A 22,749-nucleotide genomic window follows, 5' to 3' on the forward strand; every position below is an offset into this window, starting at 1 on the left:
TCGGCATGCCGCTCTGACTCTCCTTACACCGGAGACTCTGTTTGCTCACGGCCGTGCAGCTCCTCATCTCTCTACACCGGAGACTTCTGCTAGCGTTGCCTGGGTGGTAGGAGAACAGCTTGCTCTGCTCCTGATCTTTGCAGCAACTGGTAGGAGATCTTTTACTGTGGGGTTCCATCATGCCAAAGCCTGGGGCACTTAAATCTGCCAAGGCCTCCTCTCAGGCTCTTTTGGGGTCATGCAAGGTGTGCCTTCTGCCTTTTTCTGCCTCTGGCACCTGTGACTCATGCCCTGCTCCTGGACAGGATCAGCCTCCTTCTCTTGCTCAGCCCAGTCCTCCCTCTGCCCCTGCGGAACCGTCGGTACCCGCCTGGGCTTCCGCCATGTCTAGTGCGGCAGCGGATCTGGCCCTAGTTGCCAAGGCAGCCATGTCCTTCATGGAGCGTATGGCAGCTACTACTCCAGTGGCGTCCACCGCTCCATCTCCTCTCAGTGATTCTCACAGGGGGCGTTTGACGTCTAAGAGGCAGCGTGAGCGGCAGCATTCCTCATCGGATGACTCCGCTTCTCCCCCACGCCTTGAGGCATGCCCGGTTGACTCTCCCTCTCGTGGGGAGCGCAAATCCAAAGGGGAATTGTCCGGATCGGACGAGGCCACGGAGCGGGAACCCCTGCCTAAGCTTTCCACCATGGTATCCGAATTGGTGGAGACTGTCCGTGACACTTTTAATATCCACGGAGATTCCACTCCCTCCACTAGTCGGGAGTTCTCCCTCTTTCCGCCCTAAAGGCCCGAATCCGCGGTGTTCCCCGTTCATGAGGAATTCACAGCGGTCATATCAAAGGCTTGGGACCGACCCAATCAGAAATTTTCGGCCACCAAGCGCATGGATATGCTTTCCCCTTTCCCCTCTGACTCGGTGGAAAAGTGGACTTCTTCCCCTAAGGTAGATCCTCCAGTGGCCAGGTTGGCCAAGAACACGGCCCTTCCTGTCCTAGACGGTTCCTCCCTGCAGTATGCGGTGGACAGACGCCTGGATTCACTTTCCAAGTCCATCTTCTCTCTGGCGGGCGCTTCCCTGCGACCGGCTTTTGCGTCGGCTTGGGTTGCCAGAGCCCTTACGGTGTGGTTGCGGCGCCACCACCAGGATCTGACGGAACAGGGCGCCCCTGCAGACACTTTGGAATTTATTCTCCAAATGTCTCAGGCTTCTAAATATCTCTGTGAGGCTTCAATGGATATCGGTTCCCTATTTGCCCGTATTTCGGCCCTCTCGGTCATTCAGCGTAGAGAGGTTTGGTTGAAGGTGTGGGATGCTGATGCTTCTTCCAAGCGTTCCCTCGCTAACCTTCCCTTTGAAGGATCTAGACTCTTTGGTGCCCAGTTGGACGAATTCATTTCTGCCGCAACGGGGGGCAAGAGTACTCATCTGCCTCAACCCAGATCCAAACGGCCCTTTCGATCTCGGGCTTCAGGGTTCCGGGGCCAGTCCTTTCGTCGCTTCTCCACGGCCAGGACGTCTTCGTCCTCGTCGGCTGGGGGATCCCAGGAATCCCGCAAGAAGCCTTTCTTCAAACCCCAGCCCTCTTGGCGACCACGGGCACAGTCAACCCGTCCCCCTGCTCCCAAGCAGCCCTCCGCATGAAGGGGTGCCCCCACCCCTCGTGGTGGGGGGCCGTTTGCTCTCCTTTCAGCAGGTCTGGAGGGCTCATGTTCAGGACGCCTGGGCTCTGGAGATTGTGACGTCCGGTTACAAATTGGAGTTCGCGTCCAGCCCGCCGGAACGCTTTTTCCCGTCTCGCGTTCCGGGGTATCCAGCCAGGGCCTCGGACCTCCTTTTGGCGGTCTCCTCTCTTCTGGACCGGGGTGTCATTTTTCCCGTTCCCCCAGAGGAACAGGGAACAGGTTTTTACTCAAACCTGTTCGTCGTTCCGAAGAAGGGGGGGTCGGTGCGCCCGATACTGGATCTGAAGCTTCTAAACAAGTTTCTAAGGGTGCGGAAGTTTCGCATGGAGTCCATTCGCTCCGTTATTGCTTCTCTGCTTCCGGGGGAATTTCTCGCGTCTGTGGACATTCAAGACGCCTACTTACACGTCCCGAATGTGAAGTCTCACCATCGCTTTTTGTGTTTTGCCATCTGGGGTCGTAATTACCAGTTCGTCGCCCTGCCTTTTGGGTTGGCGACTGCCCCTCGCGTTTTCACCAAGGTTTTGGCACCTCTCATGGCGCTTCTTCGCACCAGGGGCATCTCGTTGTTGCCCTACCTGGACGACATCTTGATAAAAGCCCTGTCTCTTCCACAGGCCGAGGACAGCATCCGAATTACCGTTCAATCTCTAGAACGGTTCGGGTGGCTGATCAATCTACCAAAATCCTCTCTGCACCCTTCCCAGAGACTCTCCTTCCTGGGGATGATTTTGGACACCTCGAGTTCTCGGGTGTTTCTTCCGGATTCCAAGTCCTCTCAGATTCGGAGGGCGGTGTCGCTCCTTCTACAAGTTCCTTGTCCCACCATTCGGGAGTGCATGCGGGTTCTGAACCTTATGGTCGCCTTCTTCGAGGCGATTCCGTATGCCCAGTTCCACACTCGACCGTTTCAACAGTGGATTCTTGCCCTATGGGACAAGACCTCTCGGGGTCTGGACGCTCCCGTCCGCCTGTCCCGGCACATTTGGTTGTCTCTCCCCTGGTGGCAGGCCTCCCCGAATCTCTCATCAGGGAGGTCCTTCCTTCCGTTCTCCTGGACGATAGTCACCACCGATGCCAGCCTCATCGGTTGGGGAGGCGTTCTCCGGAACCTCACAGTTCGGGGGTCTGGTCGACGGAGGAATCCCGTCTTCCGATAAACGTTTTGGAACTAAGGGCGATCTTCAACTCCCTCTCCCACTGGACTTCCCTCCTTGCGGCTCGGCCGGTGCGTGTTCAGTCGGACAATGCCACGGCTGTGGCCTACGTCAATCATCAGGGCGGAACGCGCAGTCGGGCAGTGATGCAGGAGGTGGCGAGGATCCTCCTATGGGCGGAGTCTCATGTTCCAGTGTTGTCGGCGGTGTACATTCCGGGCGTCGACAACTGGACGGCGGATTTTCTGAGCCGCACCAAGGTGGATCCGGGAGAGTGGTCCCTACATCCGGAGGTGTTCGAGGACATCTGCCGCCGATGGGGCCGTCCGGACGTGGATTTAATGGCGTCCCGGCTAAACAACAAGGTGCCGGTGTTCCTGGCCCACGCTCGGGACCCAAGGGCGTGCGGAGTGGACGCCCTGGTGTCTCCTTGGCAGCGATTCGACCTCCTCTATGTCTTCCCTCCACTTCCTCTGTTGCCGAAGGTGCTGCGCAAGATCGAGGCGGAGGGGATACCGACCATTCTTATCGCTCCGGATTGGCCTCGCCGCGCTTGGTTCTCCAACGTCGTTCGAATGCTAGCAGACGTTCCGTGGCCTCTTCCCGACAGAGAGGATCTTCTATCTCAGGGACCGCTCTTCCACCAGAATTCACGTCAGTTGCGTTTAACGGCGTGGCTATTGAGACCTACATCCTGAGGAAGAGAGGCTTCTCTGATGCAGTGGTGAGAACCATGATCAGAGCTCGAAAGCCGGCTTCTTCGCGGATCTATTATCGCACCTGGAGGGCCTATCTAACCTTTTGTGAGAAGTCGGGTTTTCCGCCGCTTCGTTTCTCTGTTCCGGTGGTGCTGGCCTTTCTACAGTCCGGCGTTGAGGTGGGGCTGTCGCTCAGTTCTTTGAAGGGTCAGGTTTCGGCCTTGGCGGTCTTTTTTCAACGGTCTATTGCCTTTTTGGGGCCTGTGAGAACCTTCCTGCAGGAGGGTGGCGCATTCGGTTCCTCCGTATGTTCCTCCCTTACCCCCCTGGGATCTTAACCTGGTCCTGCGCGCCCTTCAGGAGGCGCCTTTTGAGCCTCTGAGGGAGGTCTCCCTAGTCTTCCTCACCTGGAAGGTGGTTTTTCTGGTGGCCATTACCTCCATCATGGAGGGTTTCGGAGCTGGCCGCGCTTTCCTGTCAGGAGCCTTTTCTGGTCTTCCACCAGGATAAGGTGGTGCTACGGCCGGATCCTTCTTTTTTGCCCAAGGTGGTTTCCCCGTTCCACCATAACGAGGATCTTGTCCTGCCCTCTTTTTGTCCTTCTCCAGCGAACCCCAAGGAACGTGCTCTCCACTCCCTGGACGTCGTCAGGGCCCTGAAAGTGTATCTGGGGGCCACCGCCTACTTTCGTCGTTCGGACTCCCTCTTTGTGGTTCCCGAGGGGTCTCGTAAGGGTCTGGCGGCTTCCAAGGTTAGTGTGGCGCGGTGGATCCGTTCCGCTATTGCTGCGGCCTATCGCGCTCGTGGTCAGGTTCCCCTGTCGCGGATTACCGCTCACTCCACAAGGGCAGTGGGAGCTTCCTGGGCCAGACGCAATCTCGCTTCCGCCTCCCAGTTGTGTAAGGCTGCCACTTGGTCGTCCTTGCATACGTTCACAAAGTTTTATCAGTTGCACTCGCTGGCCTCGGCTGATGCTGTCCTCGGGCGCAGGGTATTGCAGGCCGTGGTGCCCGTTTAACGGTTGGACGTTTTTTCTCCTGGCGGTGTTGGTTTTTCCCACCCCATGGACTGCTTTTGGACGTCCCATGGTCTGTGTCCCCCAATGGAATGTACGAGAAAAGGAGATTTTTGTGAAACTCACCTGTAAAATCTTTTTCTCGTCTTTTCCATTGGGGGACACAGCTCCCGCCCGCTTTTTTTGTTTAGTTGGTGTGATGGTTTCCATTGTGGTTTTTTCAGTTCTCCTTCTCCTACTGCTTTTGCAACGACTGAAGTCCTCCTGGAGGTGTCTGGAGGTATAGCCCGAGGAGGAGGAGCTTAGTTTTTGCATAGTGTCCCTCCTAGTAATACCTCTAAGCTATAACCATGGTCTGTGTCCCCCAATGGAAAAGACGAGAAAAAGATTTTACAGGTGAGTTTCACAAAAATCTCCTTATTCTACATCCAGATTTCATCTCCGGTAATCTAGTACATGTAACGTGATATATTCTACATCCAGATCTCATCTCCGGTAATCTAGTACATGTAGCGTGATATATTCTACCTCCAGATCTCATCTCCGATAATCTAGTACATGTAACGTGATATATTCTACATCCAGATCTCATCTCTGGTAATCTAGTACATGTAATGTGGTATATTCTACCTCCAGATCTCATCTCTGGTAATCTAGTACATGTAGCGTGATATATTCTACCTCCAGATCTCATCTCTGGTAATCTAGTACATGTAACGTGATATATTCTACATCCAGATCTCATCTCCGATAATCTAGTACATGTAATGTGGTATATTCTACCTCCAGATCTCATCTCCGGTAATCTAGTACATGTAACGTGATATATTCTACATACAGATCTCATCTCCGATAATCTAGTACATGTAACGTGATATATTCTACATCCAGATCTCATCTCCGATTATCTAGTACATGTAACGTGATATATTCTACATCCAGATCTCATCTCCGGTGATCTAGTACATGTAACGTGATATTTTCTACATCCAGATCTCATCTCCGGTAATCTAGTACATGTAATGTGGTATATTCTACCTCCAGATCTCATCTCTGGTAATCTAGTACATGTAATGTGGTATATTCTACCTCCAGATCTCATCTCTGGTAATCTAGTACATGTAACGTGATATATTCTACATCCAGATCTCATCTCCGATAATCTAGTACATGTAATGTGATATATTCTACATCCAGATCTCATCTCCGGTAATCTAGTACATGTAATGTGGTATATTCTACCTCCAGATCTCATCTCTGGTAATCTAGTACATGTAACGTGATATATTCTACATACAGATCTCATCTCCGATAATCTAGTACATGTAATGTGATATATTCTACATCCAGATCTCATCTCCGGTAATCTAGTACATGTAACGTGATATATTCTACATCCAGATCTCATATCCGGTAATCTAGTACATGTAATGTGGTATATTCTACCTCCAGATCTCATCTCTGGTAATCTAGTACATGTAACGTGATATATTCTACATCCAGATCTCATCTCCGATAATCTAGTACATGTAACGTGATATATTCTACATCCAGATCTCATCTCCGGTAATCTACTACATGTAACGTGATATATTCTACATCCAGATCTCATCTCTGGTAATCTAGTACATGTAACGTGATATATTCTACATCCAGATCTCATCTCCGGTAATCTAGTACATGTAACGTGATATATTCTACATCCAGATCTCATCTCCGGTAATCTAGTACATGTAAAGTGATATATTCTACATCCAGATCTCATCTCCAGTAATCTACTACATGTAATGTGTGATTATATTCTACGTCCAGATCTTATCTCTGGTAATCAAAGTACATGTAGCGTGATATATTCTACATCCAGATCTCATCTCCGGTAATCTAGTACATGTAATGTGGTATATTCTACCTCCAGATCTCATCTCTGGTAATCTAGTACATGTAATGTGGTATATTCTTCCTCCAGATCTCATCTCTGGTAATCTAGTACATGTAACGTGATATATTCTACGTCCAGATCTCATCTCCGATAATCTAGTACATGTAACGTGATATATTCTACGTCCAGATCTCATCTCCGGTAATCTAGTACATGTAACATGATATATTCTACATCCAGATCTCATCTCCAGTAATTTAGTACATGTAACGTGATATATTCCACGTCCAGATCTTATCTCTGGTAATCTAGTACATGTAACGTGATATATTCTACATCCAGATCTCATCCCTGGTAATCTAGTACATGTAGCGTGATATATTCTACATACAGATCTCATCTCCGATAATCTAGTACATGTAACGTGATAATTCTACATCCAGATCTCATCTCCTGTAATCTAGTACATGTAACGTGATATATTCTGCGTCCGTATCTCATCTCCGGTAATCTACTACATGTAACGTGTGATATACTAAACATCCAGATCTCATCTCCGGTAATCTAGTACATGTAACGTGATATATTCCACGTCCAGATCTCATCTCTGGTAATCTAGTACATGTAACGTGATATATTCCACGTCCAGATCTTATCTCTGGTAATCTAGTACATGTAACGTGATATATTCTACATCCAGATCTCATCCCTGGTAATCTAGTACATGTAGCGTGATATATTCTACATACAGATCTCATCTCCGATAATCTAGTACATGTAACGTGATAATTCTACATCCAGATCTCATCTCCTGTAATCTAGTACATGTAACGTGATATATTCTGCGTCCGTATCTCATCTCCGGTAATCTACTACATGTAACGTGTGATATACTAAACATCCAGATCTCATCTCCGGTAATCTAGTACATGTAACGTGATATATTCTACATCCAGATCTCATCTCCAGTAATCTAGTACATGTAAAGTGATATATTCTGCGTCCAGATCTTATCTCTGGTAATCTACTACATGTAACGTGTGATATACTCTACATCCAGATCTTATCTCTGGTAATCTAGTACATGTAACATGTGATATATTCTACGTCCAGATCTTATCTCTGGTAATCTAGTACATGTATCGTGTGATATACTCTACATCCAGATCTCTTCTCTGGTAATCTAGTACATGTAATGTGATATATTCTACATCCAGATCTCATCTCCGGTAATCTAGTGCATGTAACGTGATAATTCTACATCCAGATCTCATCTCCGGTAATCTGGTACATGTAACGTGATATATTCTACATCCAGATCTCATCTCCGGTAATCTAGTGCATGTAATGTGATATATTCCACGTCCAGATCTTATCTCTGGTAATCTAGTACATGTAACGTGATATATTCTACATCTAGATCTCATCCCTGGTAATCTAGTGCATGTAATGTGATATATTCTACGTCCAGATCTCATCTCCGATAATCTAGTACATGTAACGTGATAATTCTACATCCAGATCTCATCTCCGGTAATCTAGTACATGTAAAGTGATATATTCTGCATCCGTATCTCATCTCCGGTAATCTACTACATGTAACGTGTGATATACTAAACATCCAGATCTCATCTCCGGTAATCTAGTACATGTAACGTGTTATATTCTACATCCAGATCTCATCTCCAGTAATCTAGTACATGTAAAGTGATATATTCTGCGTCCAGATCTTATCTCTGGTAATCTAGTACATGTATCGTGTGATATACTCTACATCCAGATCTAATCTCTGGTAATCTAGTACATGTAATGTGATATATTCTACATCCAGATCTCATCTCCGGTAATCTAGTGCATGTAACATGATATATTCTACATCCAGATCTCATCTCTGGTAATCTAGTACATGTAATGACTGATATACTTTACATCCAGATCTCATCTCCGGTAATCTAGTGCATGTAACATGATATACTCTACATCCAGATCTCATCTCCGGTAATCTAGTACATGTAATGACTGATATACTTTACATCCAGATCTCATCTCTGGTAATCTAGTGCATGTAACATGATATATTCTACGTCCAGATCTCATCTCTGGTAATCTAGTACATGTAATGACTGATATACTTTACATCCAGATCTCATCTCCGGTAATCTAGTGCATGTAACATGATATACTCTACATCCAGATCTCATCTCCGGTAATCTAGTGCATGTAACATGATATACTCTACATCCAGATCTTATCTCCGGTAATCTAGTGCATGTAACATGATATATTCTACATCCAGATCTCATTGCCAGTAATCTAGTACATGTAACGTGTGATATATTCTACATCCAGATCTCATCTCCCGTAATCTAATACATGTAACGACTGATATTCTCTACATCCAGATCTCATTTCCAGTAATCTAGTACATGTAACGACTGATATACTCTGCATCCAGGTGTAATCTCCCGTAATCTAGTACATGTAACGTGTGATATACTCTACATCCAGATCTCATCTCTGGTAATCTAGTACATGTAAACGACTGATATACTCTACATCCAGATCTCTTCTCCGGTAATCTAGTACATGTAACGACTGATATACTTTGCATCCAGATGTCATCTCCCGTAATCTAGTACATCTAATGTGTGATATACTCTACATCCAGATCTCATCTCTGATAATCTAGTGCATGTAACATGATATATTCTACATCCAGATCTCATCTCTGGTAATCTAGTGCATGTAATGACTAATATACTTTACATCCAGATCTCATCTCTGGTAATCTAGTGCATGTAACGTCCAGATCTCATCTCTGGTAATCTAGTACATGTAATGACTGATATACTTTACATCCAGATCTCATCTCTGGTAATCTAGTGCATGTAATGACTGATATACTTTACATCCAGATCTCATCTCCGGTAATCTAGTGCATGTAACATGATATACTCTACATCCAGATCTTATCTCCGGTAATCTAGTACATCTAATGTGTGATATACTCTACATCCAGATCTCATCTCCGGTAATCTAGTGCATCTAATGTGTGATATATTCTACATCCAGATCTCATCTCTGGTAATCTAGTACATGTAAACGACTGATATATTCTACATCCAGATCACATCTCCGGTAATCTAGTACATGTAACGTGTGATATACTCTACTTCCAGATCTCATCTCCCGTAATCTAGTACATGTAACGTGTGATATACTCTACATCCAGATCTCATTTCTGGTAATCTAGTACATGTAACGTGTAATATACTCTACATCCAGATCTCATCTCTGGTAATCTAGTACATGTAACATGTGATTTACTCTACATCCAGATCCCGTAATCTAGTACATGTAACATGTGATATACTCTACATTCAGATCTCATCTCCCGTAATCTAGTACATGTAACATGTGATATACTCTACATCCAGATCCGGTAATCTATAGATCTACATCCAGATCTTATCTCCGGTAATCTAGTACATCTAATCTGTGATATACTCTACATCCAGATCTCATCTCCGGTAATCTAGTGCATCTAATGTGTGATATATTCTACATCCAGATCTCATCTCTGGTAATCTAGTACATGTAAACGACTGATATATTCTACATCCAGATCACATCTCCGGTAATCTAGTACATGTAACGTGTGATATAATCTAGTACATGTAACATGTGATATACTCTACATTCAGATCTCATCTCCCGTAATCTAGTACATGTAACATGTGATATACTCTACATCCAGATCCGGTAATCTATAGATCTACATCCAGATCTTATCTCCGGTAATCTAGTACATCTAATGTGTGATATACTCTACATCCAGATCTCATCTCCGGTAATCTAGTGCATCTAATGTGTGATATATTCTACATCCAGATCTCATCTCTGGTAATCTAGTACATGTAAACGACTGATATATTCTACATCCAGATCACATCTCCGGTAATCTAGTACATGTAACGTGTGATATACTCTACTTCCAGATCTCATCTCCCGTAATCTAGTACATGTAACGTGTGATATACTCTACATCCAGATCTCATTTCTGGTAATCTAGTACATGTAACGTGTAATATACTCTACATCCAGATCTCATCTCTGGTAATCTAGTACATGTAACATGTGATTTACTCTACATCCAGATCCCGTAATCTAGTACATGTAACATGTGATATACTCTACATTCAGATCTCATCTCCCGTAATCTAGTACATGTAACATGTGATATACTCTACATCCAGATCTCATCTCCGGTAATCTAGTACATGTAACGTGTGATATACTCTACATCCAGATCTCATCTCCGGTAATCTAGTACATGTTACGTGTAATATACTCTACATCCAGATCTCATCTCCGGTAATCTAGTACATGTAACGTGTAATATACTCTACATCCAGATCTCATCTCCGGTAATCTAGTACATGTAACGTGATATTACTATACACCCAGATTTGGTGGGCTCGGCTAATTTCTATATGTTTGGTGTGTCACATATTCGGCTTCACAGGGATATGTTGGCACCTCAGCCCTTTATTTGTGTTAACCCTTTGGATACTTGTTTCTTGTGTAGTGGATGACCCCCTCGTCTACCATTTGTTCAGGGTGGTGCCTCTGTGTTCGGCCCATTGGCTTATGCTTTGTATTTCCATCTTTAGCTGTAAAGAAGCCACGTGTTCGGTTTAGTAACCTGATGGAAGTGCGGCAGCTCCCATCAAGTCAAGCTCTTGAAGCCAAATTATCCCGCATGTCGCACCCGCCAGTCCGAGACAGTGAGCCAGGGCTACGAACGAGCGGGAAGTTCTCCGTCTGCCAAGTAGCCAAGATCAGTTTCTTCTTCTGTTTTGTGGTAAGGCTTGCAGTGTTCTCCTGAGCCTCGGGGAGATGTTGTGGTTCTGAATGGTATCCTCCCGGTCAGTATGGCTCTAGCGCTTTTCTTTGACCAGTCACTGTTTCTTCCTTCCTCTACCCAGTGGTTCTTGGCCAATTATTCCTATCAGGAGGCACTATCGGATACGCAGGTCGCCATTGTGAACATCATCTCCTCCACATCAGGTGGTTTCCCATTTTACTCCTCATTGCTGGGCGATCATGGTGAGTTTCTGCATGGCCAGTGGGGGCGCCATTGTTCTGAACTTCTCACTCTTTATTTCAGGTCTGTTCACACTGATCCTGGCGTCCATCTTTCCCAGTAACAGCGGCGACCGCTTCACTCTTTCCAAGTTTCTGGCTGTTGTTTTAAGGTGAATGGAGGCTAAGTTTATACTGACCCCCATATTATCGTTGCCTGCGGTCATCCTGATGTCACGGTCTCCCTTCTTTCTCATTCACAGTATTGGTGGTGTGGTGCTCGTCAGCTTATCAGGATCTGAAGACTCCAGAGATCAAGACACGATCGGTAACGTGCCTGATGACATGGAACATCTGCTGGCATTTCCATTAGATCCTACCCCCCATCAGACCTCCTCTATGATCTTGTCTGTTCATAGAGACCTTACTGTGTACACATTGGATCCCTATCCTGCTCAATAGTAGATCCCCATCAGACCTCCTCTATGATCTTGTATATCCCTGTCCTGCTCCATAGTAGACCCCCCCCCCATCAGACCTCCTCTATGATTTTGTATATCCCTGTCCTGCTCCATAGTAGACCCCCCCCCCATCAGACCTCCTCTATGATCTTGTATATCCCTGTCCTGCTCCATAGTAGACCCCCCCCATCAGACCTCCTCTATGATCTTGTATATCCCTGTCCTGCTCCATAGTAGACCCCCCCCATCAGACCTCCTCTATGATCTTGTCTGTATATAAAGACTGTACTGTGTACACATTGGATCCCTATCCTGCTCAATAGTAGATCCCCATCAGACCTCCTCTATGATATTGTGTGTCTCTGTCCTGCTCCATAGTAGACCCCCCCATCAGACCTCCTCTATGATCTTGTCTGTATAAAGAGACCGTACTGTGTACACATTGGATTCCTATCTTGCTCAATAGTAGATCCCCATCAGACCTCGTACACATTGGATCCCTATCCTGCTCAATAGTAGATCCCCATCAGACCTCCTCTATGATCTTGTATATCCCTGTCCTGCTCCATAGTAGACCCCCCCATCAGACCTCCTCTATGATCTTGTCTGTATAAAGAGACCGTACTGTGTACACATTGGATTCCTATCCTGCTCAATAGTAGATCCCCATCAGACCTCCTCTATGATCTTGTATATCCCTGTCCTGCTCCATAGTAGACCCCCCCATCAGACCTCCTCTATGATCTTTTCTGTATAAAGAGACCGTACTTTGTACACATTGGATCCCTATCTTGCTAAATAGTTGATCCCCATCAGACCTCGTACACATTGGATCCCTATCCTGCTCAATAGTAGATCCCCATCAGACCTCCTCTATGATCTTTTTTTTTTTTATTAAGTAATTTTTTATTAGCAATTTTTAATATTACAAACGTAAGGCCCCAACCCCCACACACCCTCCCCCCACAAACCATCAGTGTGATGCCCTCCATCTTCCATAGCTGCAGCATCCGGTTACATCAGTGCAATTGCATTCAAATTCCACAGGCACAAGCCCCATCCCTACAACAATCCCACAAAATATTGAAAGACAGTTTATGATCTTATAATCGAAGTTGGACCATACATCTGTCATCGGCCATAACCTCCCCACATTACATATCGTAAAAGCATCCCATGTCTTCAGTGAGAAATCGCCAATCACCGAGCCAAATACGTACAATGATCGATAAAGCCCTCACACTAATCCCAGACGGTATCTCTGAAGTTCCCTGGACGCCAACCCGGGGGCATCAATCCAAGGAGTCCAGAGCTTTTCGAATTTGGCCATGGCACCCCTCTTTCTATAGACCCCCCGTTCCAAGTTAAGTAACCAATCCTCCTCTATGATCTTGTCTGTATAAAGAGACCGTACTGTGTACACATTGGATCCCTATCCTGCTCAATAGTAGATCCCCATCAGACCTCCTCTATGATCTTGTCTGTATAAAGAGACCGTACTGTGTGCACATTGGATCCCTATCCTGCTCAATAGTAGATCCCCATCAGACCTCCTCTATGATCTTGTCTGTATAAAGAGACCGTACTGTGTACACATTGGATCCCTATCTTGCTCAATAGTAGATCCCCATCAGACCTCCTCTATGATCTTGTCTGTATAAAGAGACCGTACTGTGTACACATTGGATCCCTATCCTGCTCAATAGTAGATCCCCATCAGACCTCCTCTATGATCTTGTCTGTATAAAGAGACCGTACTGTGTACACATTGGATCCCTATCTTGCTCAATAGTAGATCCCCATCAGACCTCCTCTATGATCTTGTCTGTATAAAGAGACTGTACTGTGTACACATTGGATCCCTATCCTGCTCAATAGTAGATCCCCATCAGACCTCCTCTATGATCTTGTCTGTATATAGACACTGTACAGTGTACACAGTGGATCCCTGCTCTGTGGTAGATCCCCCATCAAACCTTCTCTGTGATCTTGTCTGTATATAGAGACCGTACAGTGTAGACAGGGGATCCCTTTCCTGCTCCATGGTAGATCTCTCCTATGATCTTGTCTGTATATAGAGCCGTGCAGAGCCCGCATGTTGAGGGGTTGTGTGAGTGGTGGGCTGCACTCTTTACAGTCTAACGCCCCTTTGGTAATCTCCCCCACCTCAGGGTCCCTGTGGTCGTTGCTCGGCGCCGTCCTGTATGCGGTCTACGTTGTCATGATTAAGAGGAAGGTGGAGCGGGAGGAGAAGCTTGACATCCCCATGTTTTTTGGTGAGCATTGTCTTTCATCGTCTATTCCCTCTTCTCTCTCAATCCTGGAGACAAAGCGGAATTAAGATGTAAATGGGTTGCCAAAGTCTACACACCCATTAGTCACCAGACAATGAAGTGCCCTGGAAGGTCACTTGTGTATGGGGACGGAGCCACCCCTGAACAGCTAATCAATGCTGATGGCCTATCCTAGGGCGCCTGCTTGCTGTCAGTGAACAGGAACACTTCAATGGCTCTACCTCAGTCCCGGCCTAGTCCCGCTCACAGGGGTGTGTCTGCAGCACTCCACATGCAGGTGCTGGTTTAGGCCCTAGGACACCTGTGGTTTTCGGGAGTGGACGCAGTTCAGCCGTTTTTAGGGATTTTTTTAAAATGTTTTGTAAAATCCCCTTTTTATCACATTCCGGGTCACTCCTCTTGCTATGGTAGAGCCTTACCCCAAACCATGGAAGTGCCCGGTGAGCGAAATCAGCTCTACCGATGTGATGATGGGGCCAAACGAAGGGTTAAGTGGAGCTGCTCAGGAAAGAAATGGAGTTGTGTTCTCCTTAAAGTGACCTTCCCTTTCATCTCAACCTGCGTGTACATCGCCAACAGCGTGTCATCATGGCTTTGGGCCAAGAAGGAGGGAAATTATTACAAAGTAAAGACAGGACATTCGGTCATGAGTCTAGAACTTTGTAATTGAATGAGAATGTAAAAATACAAACTTCAACGTGAGAAGAAGGAGAGACAATATGGAGTGGGCACGGTTTCCTTCATTACCTGGGTCAGGGCTACAGGAAACAACGGATGGGGGGGCCTTGAGCGCCTTTTTATTTACCTGAGGTGTAAGCCCATTGGGTAGCCTGATGGCTCTGGTGCTCGGCTGTGTTCTAGCTCCTGTGGTCACTGTTAGGACTCTGCTGGGTCAGGTCAGGTCCAGAAGCCTGGAGATGCAGCTACCAGATTGCCGAGGCAGGCGCTGTAAGCCTGTAACATATATATATATATATATATACAATGGCCGGGGGTTTACCTGCACATACAGCACCCGGGGACCTCATCCATGAGCCCCTCCATCTCCAGTTCACAAATCTAAGTTGTAGCTGAGGAGCAAAGTATCTCAAATGGGAAATTAATGGGAAATTAATGGGATGAAGTTAAAACCGACATACATGAGAAGGTAATACCTGACTGCACTTCCCTGTGGGGGCAGGGAGCACGCAGTGACTCCTCAGGGGCAGATACATGTGACCGGTGATACCTTGTCTTCCAGGCTTCGTGGGCCTCTTTAACCTTCTCCTCCTATGGCCCGGATTCTTTGTCCTACATTACACAAAGTTTGAAGCTTTTGAGTTTCCCAGTAAAGTGGTTTGGATGTACTTGGTGGTGAACGGCCTGGTGGGCACCGTGCTGTCGGAGTTCCTCTGGCTGTGGTGAGTATCTGAGGGCCTAACGGTAAGATGATGGAAGTGATGATGGTCTTCCCATCTCACATGGTGATTGTTCATGCACAGTGTTATCCCCCAGACAGTGCAGACCCCTCCCCCCATACAATGGATATTGTTCCTGCACAGTGTTATCCCCCAGACAGTGCAGACCCCTCCCCCCATACAATGGATATTGTTCCTGCACAGTGTTATCCCCCAGACAGTGCAGACCCCTCCCCCCATACAATGGATATTGTTCCTGCACAGTGTTATCCCCCAGACAGTGCTCATCCCCCCCATACAATGGATATTGTTCCTGCACAGTGTTATCCCCCAGACAGTGCTCATCCCCCCCATACAATGGATATTGTTCCTGCACAGTGTTATCCCCCAGACAGTGCAGACCCCTCCCCCCATACAATGGATATTGTTCCTGCACAGTGTTATCCCCCAGACAGTGCAGACCCCTCCCCCCATACAATGGATATTGTTCCTGCACAGTGTTATCCCCCAGACAGTGCTCATCCCCCCCATACAATGGATATTGTTCCTGCACAGTGTTATCCCCCAGACAGTGCTCATCCCCCCCATACAATGGATATTGTTCCTGCACAGTGTTATCCCCCAGACAGTGCAGACCCCTCCCCCCATACAATGGATATTGTTCCTGCACAGTGTTATCCCCCAGACAGTGCAGACCCCTCCCCCCATACAATGGATATTGTTCCTGCACAGTGTTATCCCCCAGACAGTGCAGACTCCTCCCCCCATACAATGGATATTGTTCCTGCACAGTGTTATCCCCCAGACAGTGCTCATCCCCCCCATACAATGGATATTGTTCCTGCACAGTGTTATCCCCCAGACAGTGCAGACCCCTCCTCCCATACAATGGATATTGTTCCTGCACAGTGTTATCCCCCAGACAGTGCAGACCCCTCCCCCCATACAATGGATATTGTTCCTGCACAGTGTTATCCCCCAGACAGTGCTCATCCCCCCCATACAATGGATATTGTTCCTGCACAGTGTTATCCCCCAGACAGTGCTCATCCCCCCCATACAATGGATATTGTTCCTGCACAGTGTTATCCCCCAGACAGTGCTCATCCCCCCCATACAATGGATATTGTTCCTGCACAGTGTTATCCCCCAGATAGTGCTGTCCCCCCCATACAATGGATATTGTTCCTGCACAGTGTTATCCCCCAGACAGTGCTGCCCCCCCCCCATACAATGGATATTGTTCCTGCTCAGTGTTATCCCCCAGACAGTGCTCATCCCCCCATACAATGGATATTGTTCCTGCACAGTGTTATCCCCCAGACAGTGCAGACTCCCCCCCCCCATACAATGGATATTGTTCCTGCACAGTGTTATCCCCCAGACAGTGCAGACCCCTCCCCCCATACAATGGATATTGTTCCTGCACAGTGTTATCCCCCAGACAGTGCTCATCCCCCCCATACAATGGATATTGTTCCTGCACAGTGTTATCCCCCAGACAGTGCTGTCCCCCCCATACAATGGATATTGTTCCTGCACAGTGTTATCCCCCAGACAGTGCTGCCCCCCCCCCCCCCATACAATGGATATTGTTCCTGCACAGTGTCATCCCCCAGACAGTGCTGCCCCCCCATACAATGGATATTGTTCCTGCTCAGTGTTATCCCCCAGACAGTGCTCATCCCCCCATACAATGGATATTGTTCCTGCACAGTGTTATCCCCCAGACAGTGCTGCCCCCCCCATACAATGGATATTGTTCCTGCACAGTGTTATCCCCCAGACAGTGCTGCCCCCCCCCCATACAATGGATATTGTTCCTGCTCAGTGTTATCCCCCAGACAGTGCTCATCCCCCCCATACAATGGATATTGTTCCTGCACAGTGTTATCCCCCAGACAGTGCTGACCCCCCCCCCCTCATACAATGGATATTGTTCCTGCACAGTGTTATCCCCCAGACAGTGCTGACCCCCCCCCCCCAATGCAGTGGAAATTGTTCCTGCACAGTGTTATCCCCCAGACAGTGCTGACCCCCCCCCCGCCATACAATGGATATTGTTCCTGCACAGTGTTATCCCCCAGACAGTGCTCATCCCCCCCATACAATGGATATTGTTCCTGCACAGTGTTATCCCCCAGACAGTGCTGCCCCCCCCATACAATGGATATTGTTCCTGCACAGTGTAATCCCCCAGACAGTGCTGACCCCCCCCTCATACAATGGATATTGTTCCTGCACAGTGTTATCCTCCAGACAGTGCTGACCCCCCCCCCCCCCTCATACAATGGATATTGTTCCTGCACAGTGTTATCCTCCAGACAGTGCTGACCCCCCCCCCCCCACCCCCCACATACAATGGATATTGTTCCTGCACAGTGTTATCCCCCAGACAGTGCTGACCCCTCCCCCAATACAATGGATATTGTTCCTGCACAGTGTTATCCCCCAGACAGTGCTGACCCCCCCCCCCCCATGCAGTGGAAATTGTTCCTGCACAGTGTTATCCCCCAGACAGTGCTCATCCCCCCCCCCATACAATGGATATTGTTCCTGCACAGTGTTATCCCCCAGACAGTGCTCATCCCCCCCCCATACAATGGATATTGTTCCTGTACAGTGTTATCCCCCAGACAGTGCAGACCCCTCCCCCCATACAATGGATATTGTTCCTGCACAGTGTTATCCCCCAGACAGTGCTGACCCCTCCCCCCATACAATGGATATTGTTCCTGCACAGTGTTATCCCCCAGACAGTGCTCACCCCCCCCCCCCATACAATGGATATTGTTCCTGCACAGTGTTATCCCCCAGACAGTGCTGACCCCCCCCTCCTCATACAATGGATATTGTTCCTGCACAGTGTTATCCCCCAGACAGTGCTGACCCCCCCCCCCATACAATGGATATTGTTCCTGCACAGTGTTATCCCCCAGACAGTGCAGACCCCTTCCCCCCATACAATGGATATTGTTCCTGCACAGTGTTATCCCCCAGACAGTGCAGACCCCTCCCCCCATACAATGGATATTGTTCCTGCACAGTGTTATCCCCCAGACAGTGCTCATCCCCCCCATACAATGGATATTGTTCCTGCACAGTGTTATCCCCCAGACAGTGCTCATCCCCCCCATACAATGGATATTGTTCCTGCACAGTGTTATCCCCCAGACAGTGCTCATCCCCCCCATACAATGGATATTGTTCCTGCACAGTGTTATCCCCCAGACAGTGCAGACCCCTCCCCCCATACAATGGATATTGTTCCTGCACAGTGTTATCCCCCAGACAGTGCAGACTCCTCCCCCCATACAATGGATATTGTTCCTGCACAGTGTTATCCCCCAGACAGTGCAGACCCCTCCCCCCATACAATGGATATTGTTCCTTCACAGTGTTATCCCCCAGACAGTGCAGACCCCTCCCCCCATACAATGGATATTGTTCCTGCACAGTGTTATCCCCCAGACAGTGCAGACCCCTCCCCCCATACAATGGATATTGTTCCTGCACAGTGTTATCCCCCAGACAGTGCAGACTCCTCCCCCCCATACAATGGATATTGTTCCTGCACAGTGTTATCCCCCAGACAGTGCAGACCCCTCCCCCCATACAATGGATATTGTTCCTGCACAGTGTTATCCCCCAGACAGTGCAGACCCCTCCCCCCATACAATGGATATTGTTCCTGCACAGTGTTATCCCCCAGACAGTGCTCACCCCCCCCCCCCCATACAATGGATATTGTTCCTGTACAGTGTTATCCCCCAGACAGTGCAGACCCCTCCCCCCATACAATGGATATTGTTCCTGCACAGTGTTATCCCCCAGACAGTGCAGACCCCTCCCCCCATACAATGGATATTGTTCCTGCACAGTGTTATCCCCCAGACAGTGCAGACCCCTCCCCCCATACAATGGATATTGTTCCTGCACAGTGTTATCCCCCAGACAGTGCAGACCCCTCCCCCCATACAATGGATATTGTTCCTGCACAGTGTTATCCCCCAGACAGTGCAGACTCCTCCCCCCCATACAATGGATATTGTTCCTGCACAGTGTTATCCCCCAGACAGTGCAGACCCCTCCCCCCATACAATGGATATTGTTCCTGCACAGTGTTATCCCCCAGACAGTGCAGACCCCTCCCCCCATACAATGGATATTGTTCCTGCACAGTGTTATCCCCCAGACAGTGCTCACCCCCCCCCCCATACAATGGATATTGTTCCTGTACAGTGTTATCCCCCAGACAGTGCAGACCCCTCCCCCCATACAATGGATATTGTTCCTGCACAGTGTTATCCCCCAGACAGTGCAGACCCCTCCCCCCATACAATGGATATTGTTCCTGCACAGTGTTATCCCCCAGACAGTGCAGACCCCTCCCCCCATACAATGGATATTGTTCCTGCACAGTGTTATCCCCCAGACAGTGCTCACCCCCCCCCATACAATGGATATTGTTCCTGTACAGTGTTATCCCCCAGACAGTGCAGACTCCTCCCCCCATACAATGGATATTGTTCCTGCACAGTGTTATCCCCCAGACAGTGCAGACCCCTCCCCCCATACAATGGATATTGTTCCTGCACAGTGTTATCCCCCAGACAGTGCAGACTCCTCCCCCCCATACAATGGATATTGTTCCTGCACAGTGTTATCCCCCAGACAGTGCAGACCCCTCCCCCCATACAATGGATATTGTTCCTGCACAGTGTTATCCCCCAGACAGTGCAGACCCCTCCCCCCATACAATGGATATTGTTCCTGCACAGTGTTATCCCCCAGACAGTGCAGACCCCTCCCCCCATACAATGGATATTGTTCCTGCACAGTGTTATCCCCCAGACAGTGCTCATCCCCCCCATACAATGGATATTGTTCCTGCACAGTGTTATCCCCCAGACAGTGCTGACCCCCCCCCCCCCCCCCCCCCCATACAATGGATATTGTTCCTGCACAGTGTTATCCCCCAGACAGTGCTGACCCCCCCCCCCCCCATACAATGGATATTGTTCCTGCACAGTGTTATCCCCCAGACAGTGCAGACCCCTTCCCCCCATACAATGGATATTGTTCCTGCACAGTGTTATCCCCCAGACAGTGCAGACCCCTCCCCCCATACATGGATATTGTTCCTGCACAGTGTTATCCCCCAGACAGTGCTCATCCCCCCCATACAATGGATATTGTTCCTGCACAGTGTTATCCCCCAGACAGTGCTCATCCCCCCATACAATGGATATTGTTCCTGCACAGTGTTATCCCCCAGACAGTGCTCATCCCCCCCATACAATGGATATTGTTCCTGTACAGTGTTATACCCCAGACAGTGCAGACTCCTCCCCCCATACAATGGATATTGTTCCTGCACAGTGTTATCCCCCAGACAGTACAGACCCCTCCCCCCATACAATGGATATTGTTCCTTCACAGTGTTATCCCCCAGACAGTGCAGACCCCTCCCCCCATACAATGGATATTGTTCCTGCACAGTGTTATCCCCCAGACAGTGCAGACCCCTCCCCCCATACAATGGATATTGTTCCTGCACAGTGTTATCCCCCAGACAGTGCAGACTCCTCCCCCCCATACAATGGATATTGTTCCTGCACAGTGTTATCCCCCAGACAGTGCAGACCCCTCCCCCCATACAATGGATATTGTTCCTGCACAGTGTTATCCCCCAGACAGTGCTCACCCCCCCCCCCATACAATGGATATTGTTCCTGTACAGTGTTATCCCCCAGACAGTGCAGACTCCTCCCCCATACAATGGATATTGTTCCTGCACAGTGTTATCCCCCAGACAGTGCAGACCCCTCCCCCCATACAATGGATATTGTTCCTGCACAGTGTTATCCCCCAGACAGTGCAGACCCCTCCCCCCATACAATGGATATTGTTCCTGCACAGTGTTATCCCCCAGACAGTGCAGACCCCTCCCCCCATACAATGGATATTGTTCCTGCACAGTGTTATCCCCCAGACAGTGCAGACCCCTCCCCCCATACAATGGATATTGTTCCTGCACAGTGTTATCCCCCAGACAGTGCAGACCCCTCCCCCCATACAATGGATATTGTTCCTGCACAGTGTTATCCCCCAGACAGTGCAGACCCCTCCCCCCATACAATGGATATTGTTCCTGCACAGTGTTATCCCCCAGACAGTGCAGACCCCTCCCCCCATACAATGGATATTGTTCCTGCACAGTGTTATCCCCAGACAGTGCAGACCCCTCCCCCCCATACAATGGATATTGTTCCTGCACAGTGTTATCCCCCAGACAGTGCAGACCCCTCCCCCCATACAATGGATATTGTTCCTGCACAGTGTTATCCCCCAGACAGTGCTCATCCCCCCCATACAATGGATATTGTTCCTGCACAGTGTTATCCCCCAGACAGTGCTGACCCCTCCCCCAATACAATGGATATTGTTCCTGCACAGTGTTATCCCCCATACAGTGCAGACCCCTCCCCCCATACAATGGATATTGTTCCTGCACAGTGTTATCCCCCAGACAGTGCTCATCCCCCCCATACAATGGATATTGTTCCTGCACAGTGTTATCCCCCAGACAGTGCTGACCCCCCCCCCCCCATACAATGGATATTGTTCCTGTACAGTGTTATCCCCCAGACAGTGCAGACCCCTCCCCCCATACAATGGATATTGTTCCTGCACAGTGTTATCCCCCAGACAGTGCAGACCCCCCCCCCCCATACAATGGATATTGTTCCTGCACAGTGTTATCCCCCAGACAGTGCAGACCCCCCCCCATACAATGGATATTGTTCCTGCACAGTGTTATCCCCCAGACAGTGCAGACTCCTCCCCCCATACAATGGATATTGTTCCTGCACAATGTTATCCCCCAGACAGTGCAGACCCCTCCCCCCATACAATGGATATTGTTCCTGCACAGTGTTATCCCCCAGACAGTGCTGACCCCCCCCCCATACAATGGATATTGTTCCTGTACAGTGTTATCCCCCAGACAGTGCAGACCCCCCCCCCCCATACAATGGATATTGTTCCTGCACAGTGTTATCCCCCAGACAGTG

The 22,749-nt window shown here is 48.5% G+C and overlaps 1 protein-coding gene across 1 annotated transcript in view; it reads left to right on the plus strand.

The window, feature by feature from the left end:
* Positions 1 to 301: 301 nt before the first annotated feature.
* Positions 302 to 22,749, plus strand: part of SLC35F5 (solute carrier family 35 member F5) — a 79,036-nt gene continuing 56,588 nt past the window's right edge. Inside the window, exons 1-9 of the mRNA XM_044274181.1 lie at positions 302 to 2,835; positions 2,967 to 3,413; positions 4,048 to 4,293; positions 11,025 to 11,300; positions 11,425 to 11,506; positions 11,607 to 11,694; positions 11,785 to 11,849; positions 14,154 to 14,258; positions 15,517 to 15,676. Of these exons, the coding sequence (XP_044130116.1) occupies positions 1,315 to 2,835; positions 2,967 to 3,413; positions 4,048 to 4,293; positions 11,025 to 11,300; positions 11,425 to 11,506; positions 11,607 to 11,694; positions 11,785 to 11,849; positions 14,154 to 14,258; positions 15,517 to 15,676 (2,990 nt within the window). The 5' untranslated portion in view covers positions 302 to 1,314. The remainder of the gene's footprint in view (positions 2,836 to 2,966; positions 3,414 to 4,047; positions 4,294 to 11,024; positions 11,301 to 11,424; positions 11,507 to 11,606; positions 11,695 to 11,784; positions 11,850 to 14,153; positions 14,259 to 15,516; positions 15,677 to 22,749) is intronic.

Source organism: Bufo gargarizans, unplaced genomic scaffold (genome assembly GCF_014858855.1).
Source record: "Bufo gargarizans isolate SCDJY-AF-19 unplaced genomic scaffold, ASM1485885v1 original_scaffold_1545_pilon, whole genome shotgun sequence".
Classification (NCBI taxonomy): domain Eukaryota; kingdom Metazoa; phylum Chordata; class Amphibia; order Anura; family Bufonidae; genus Bufo; species Bufo gargarizans.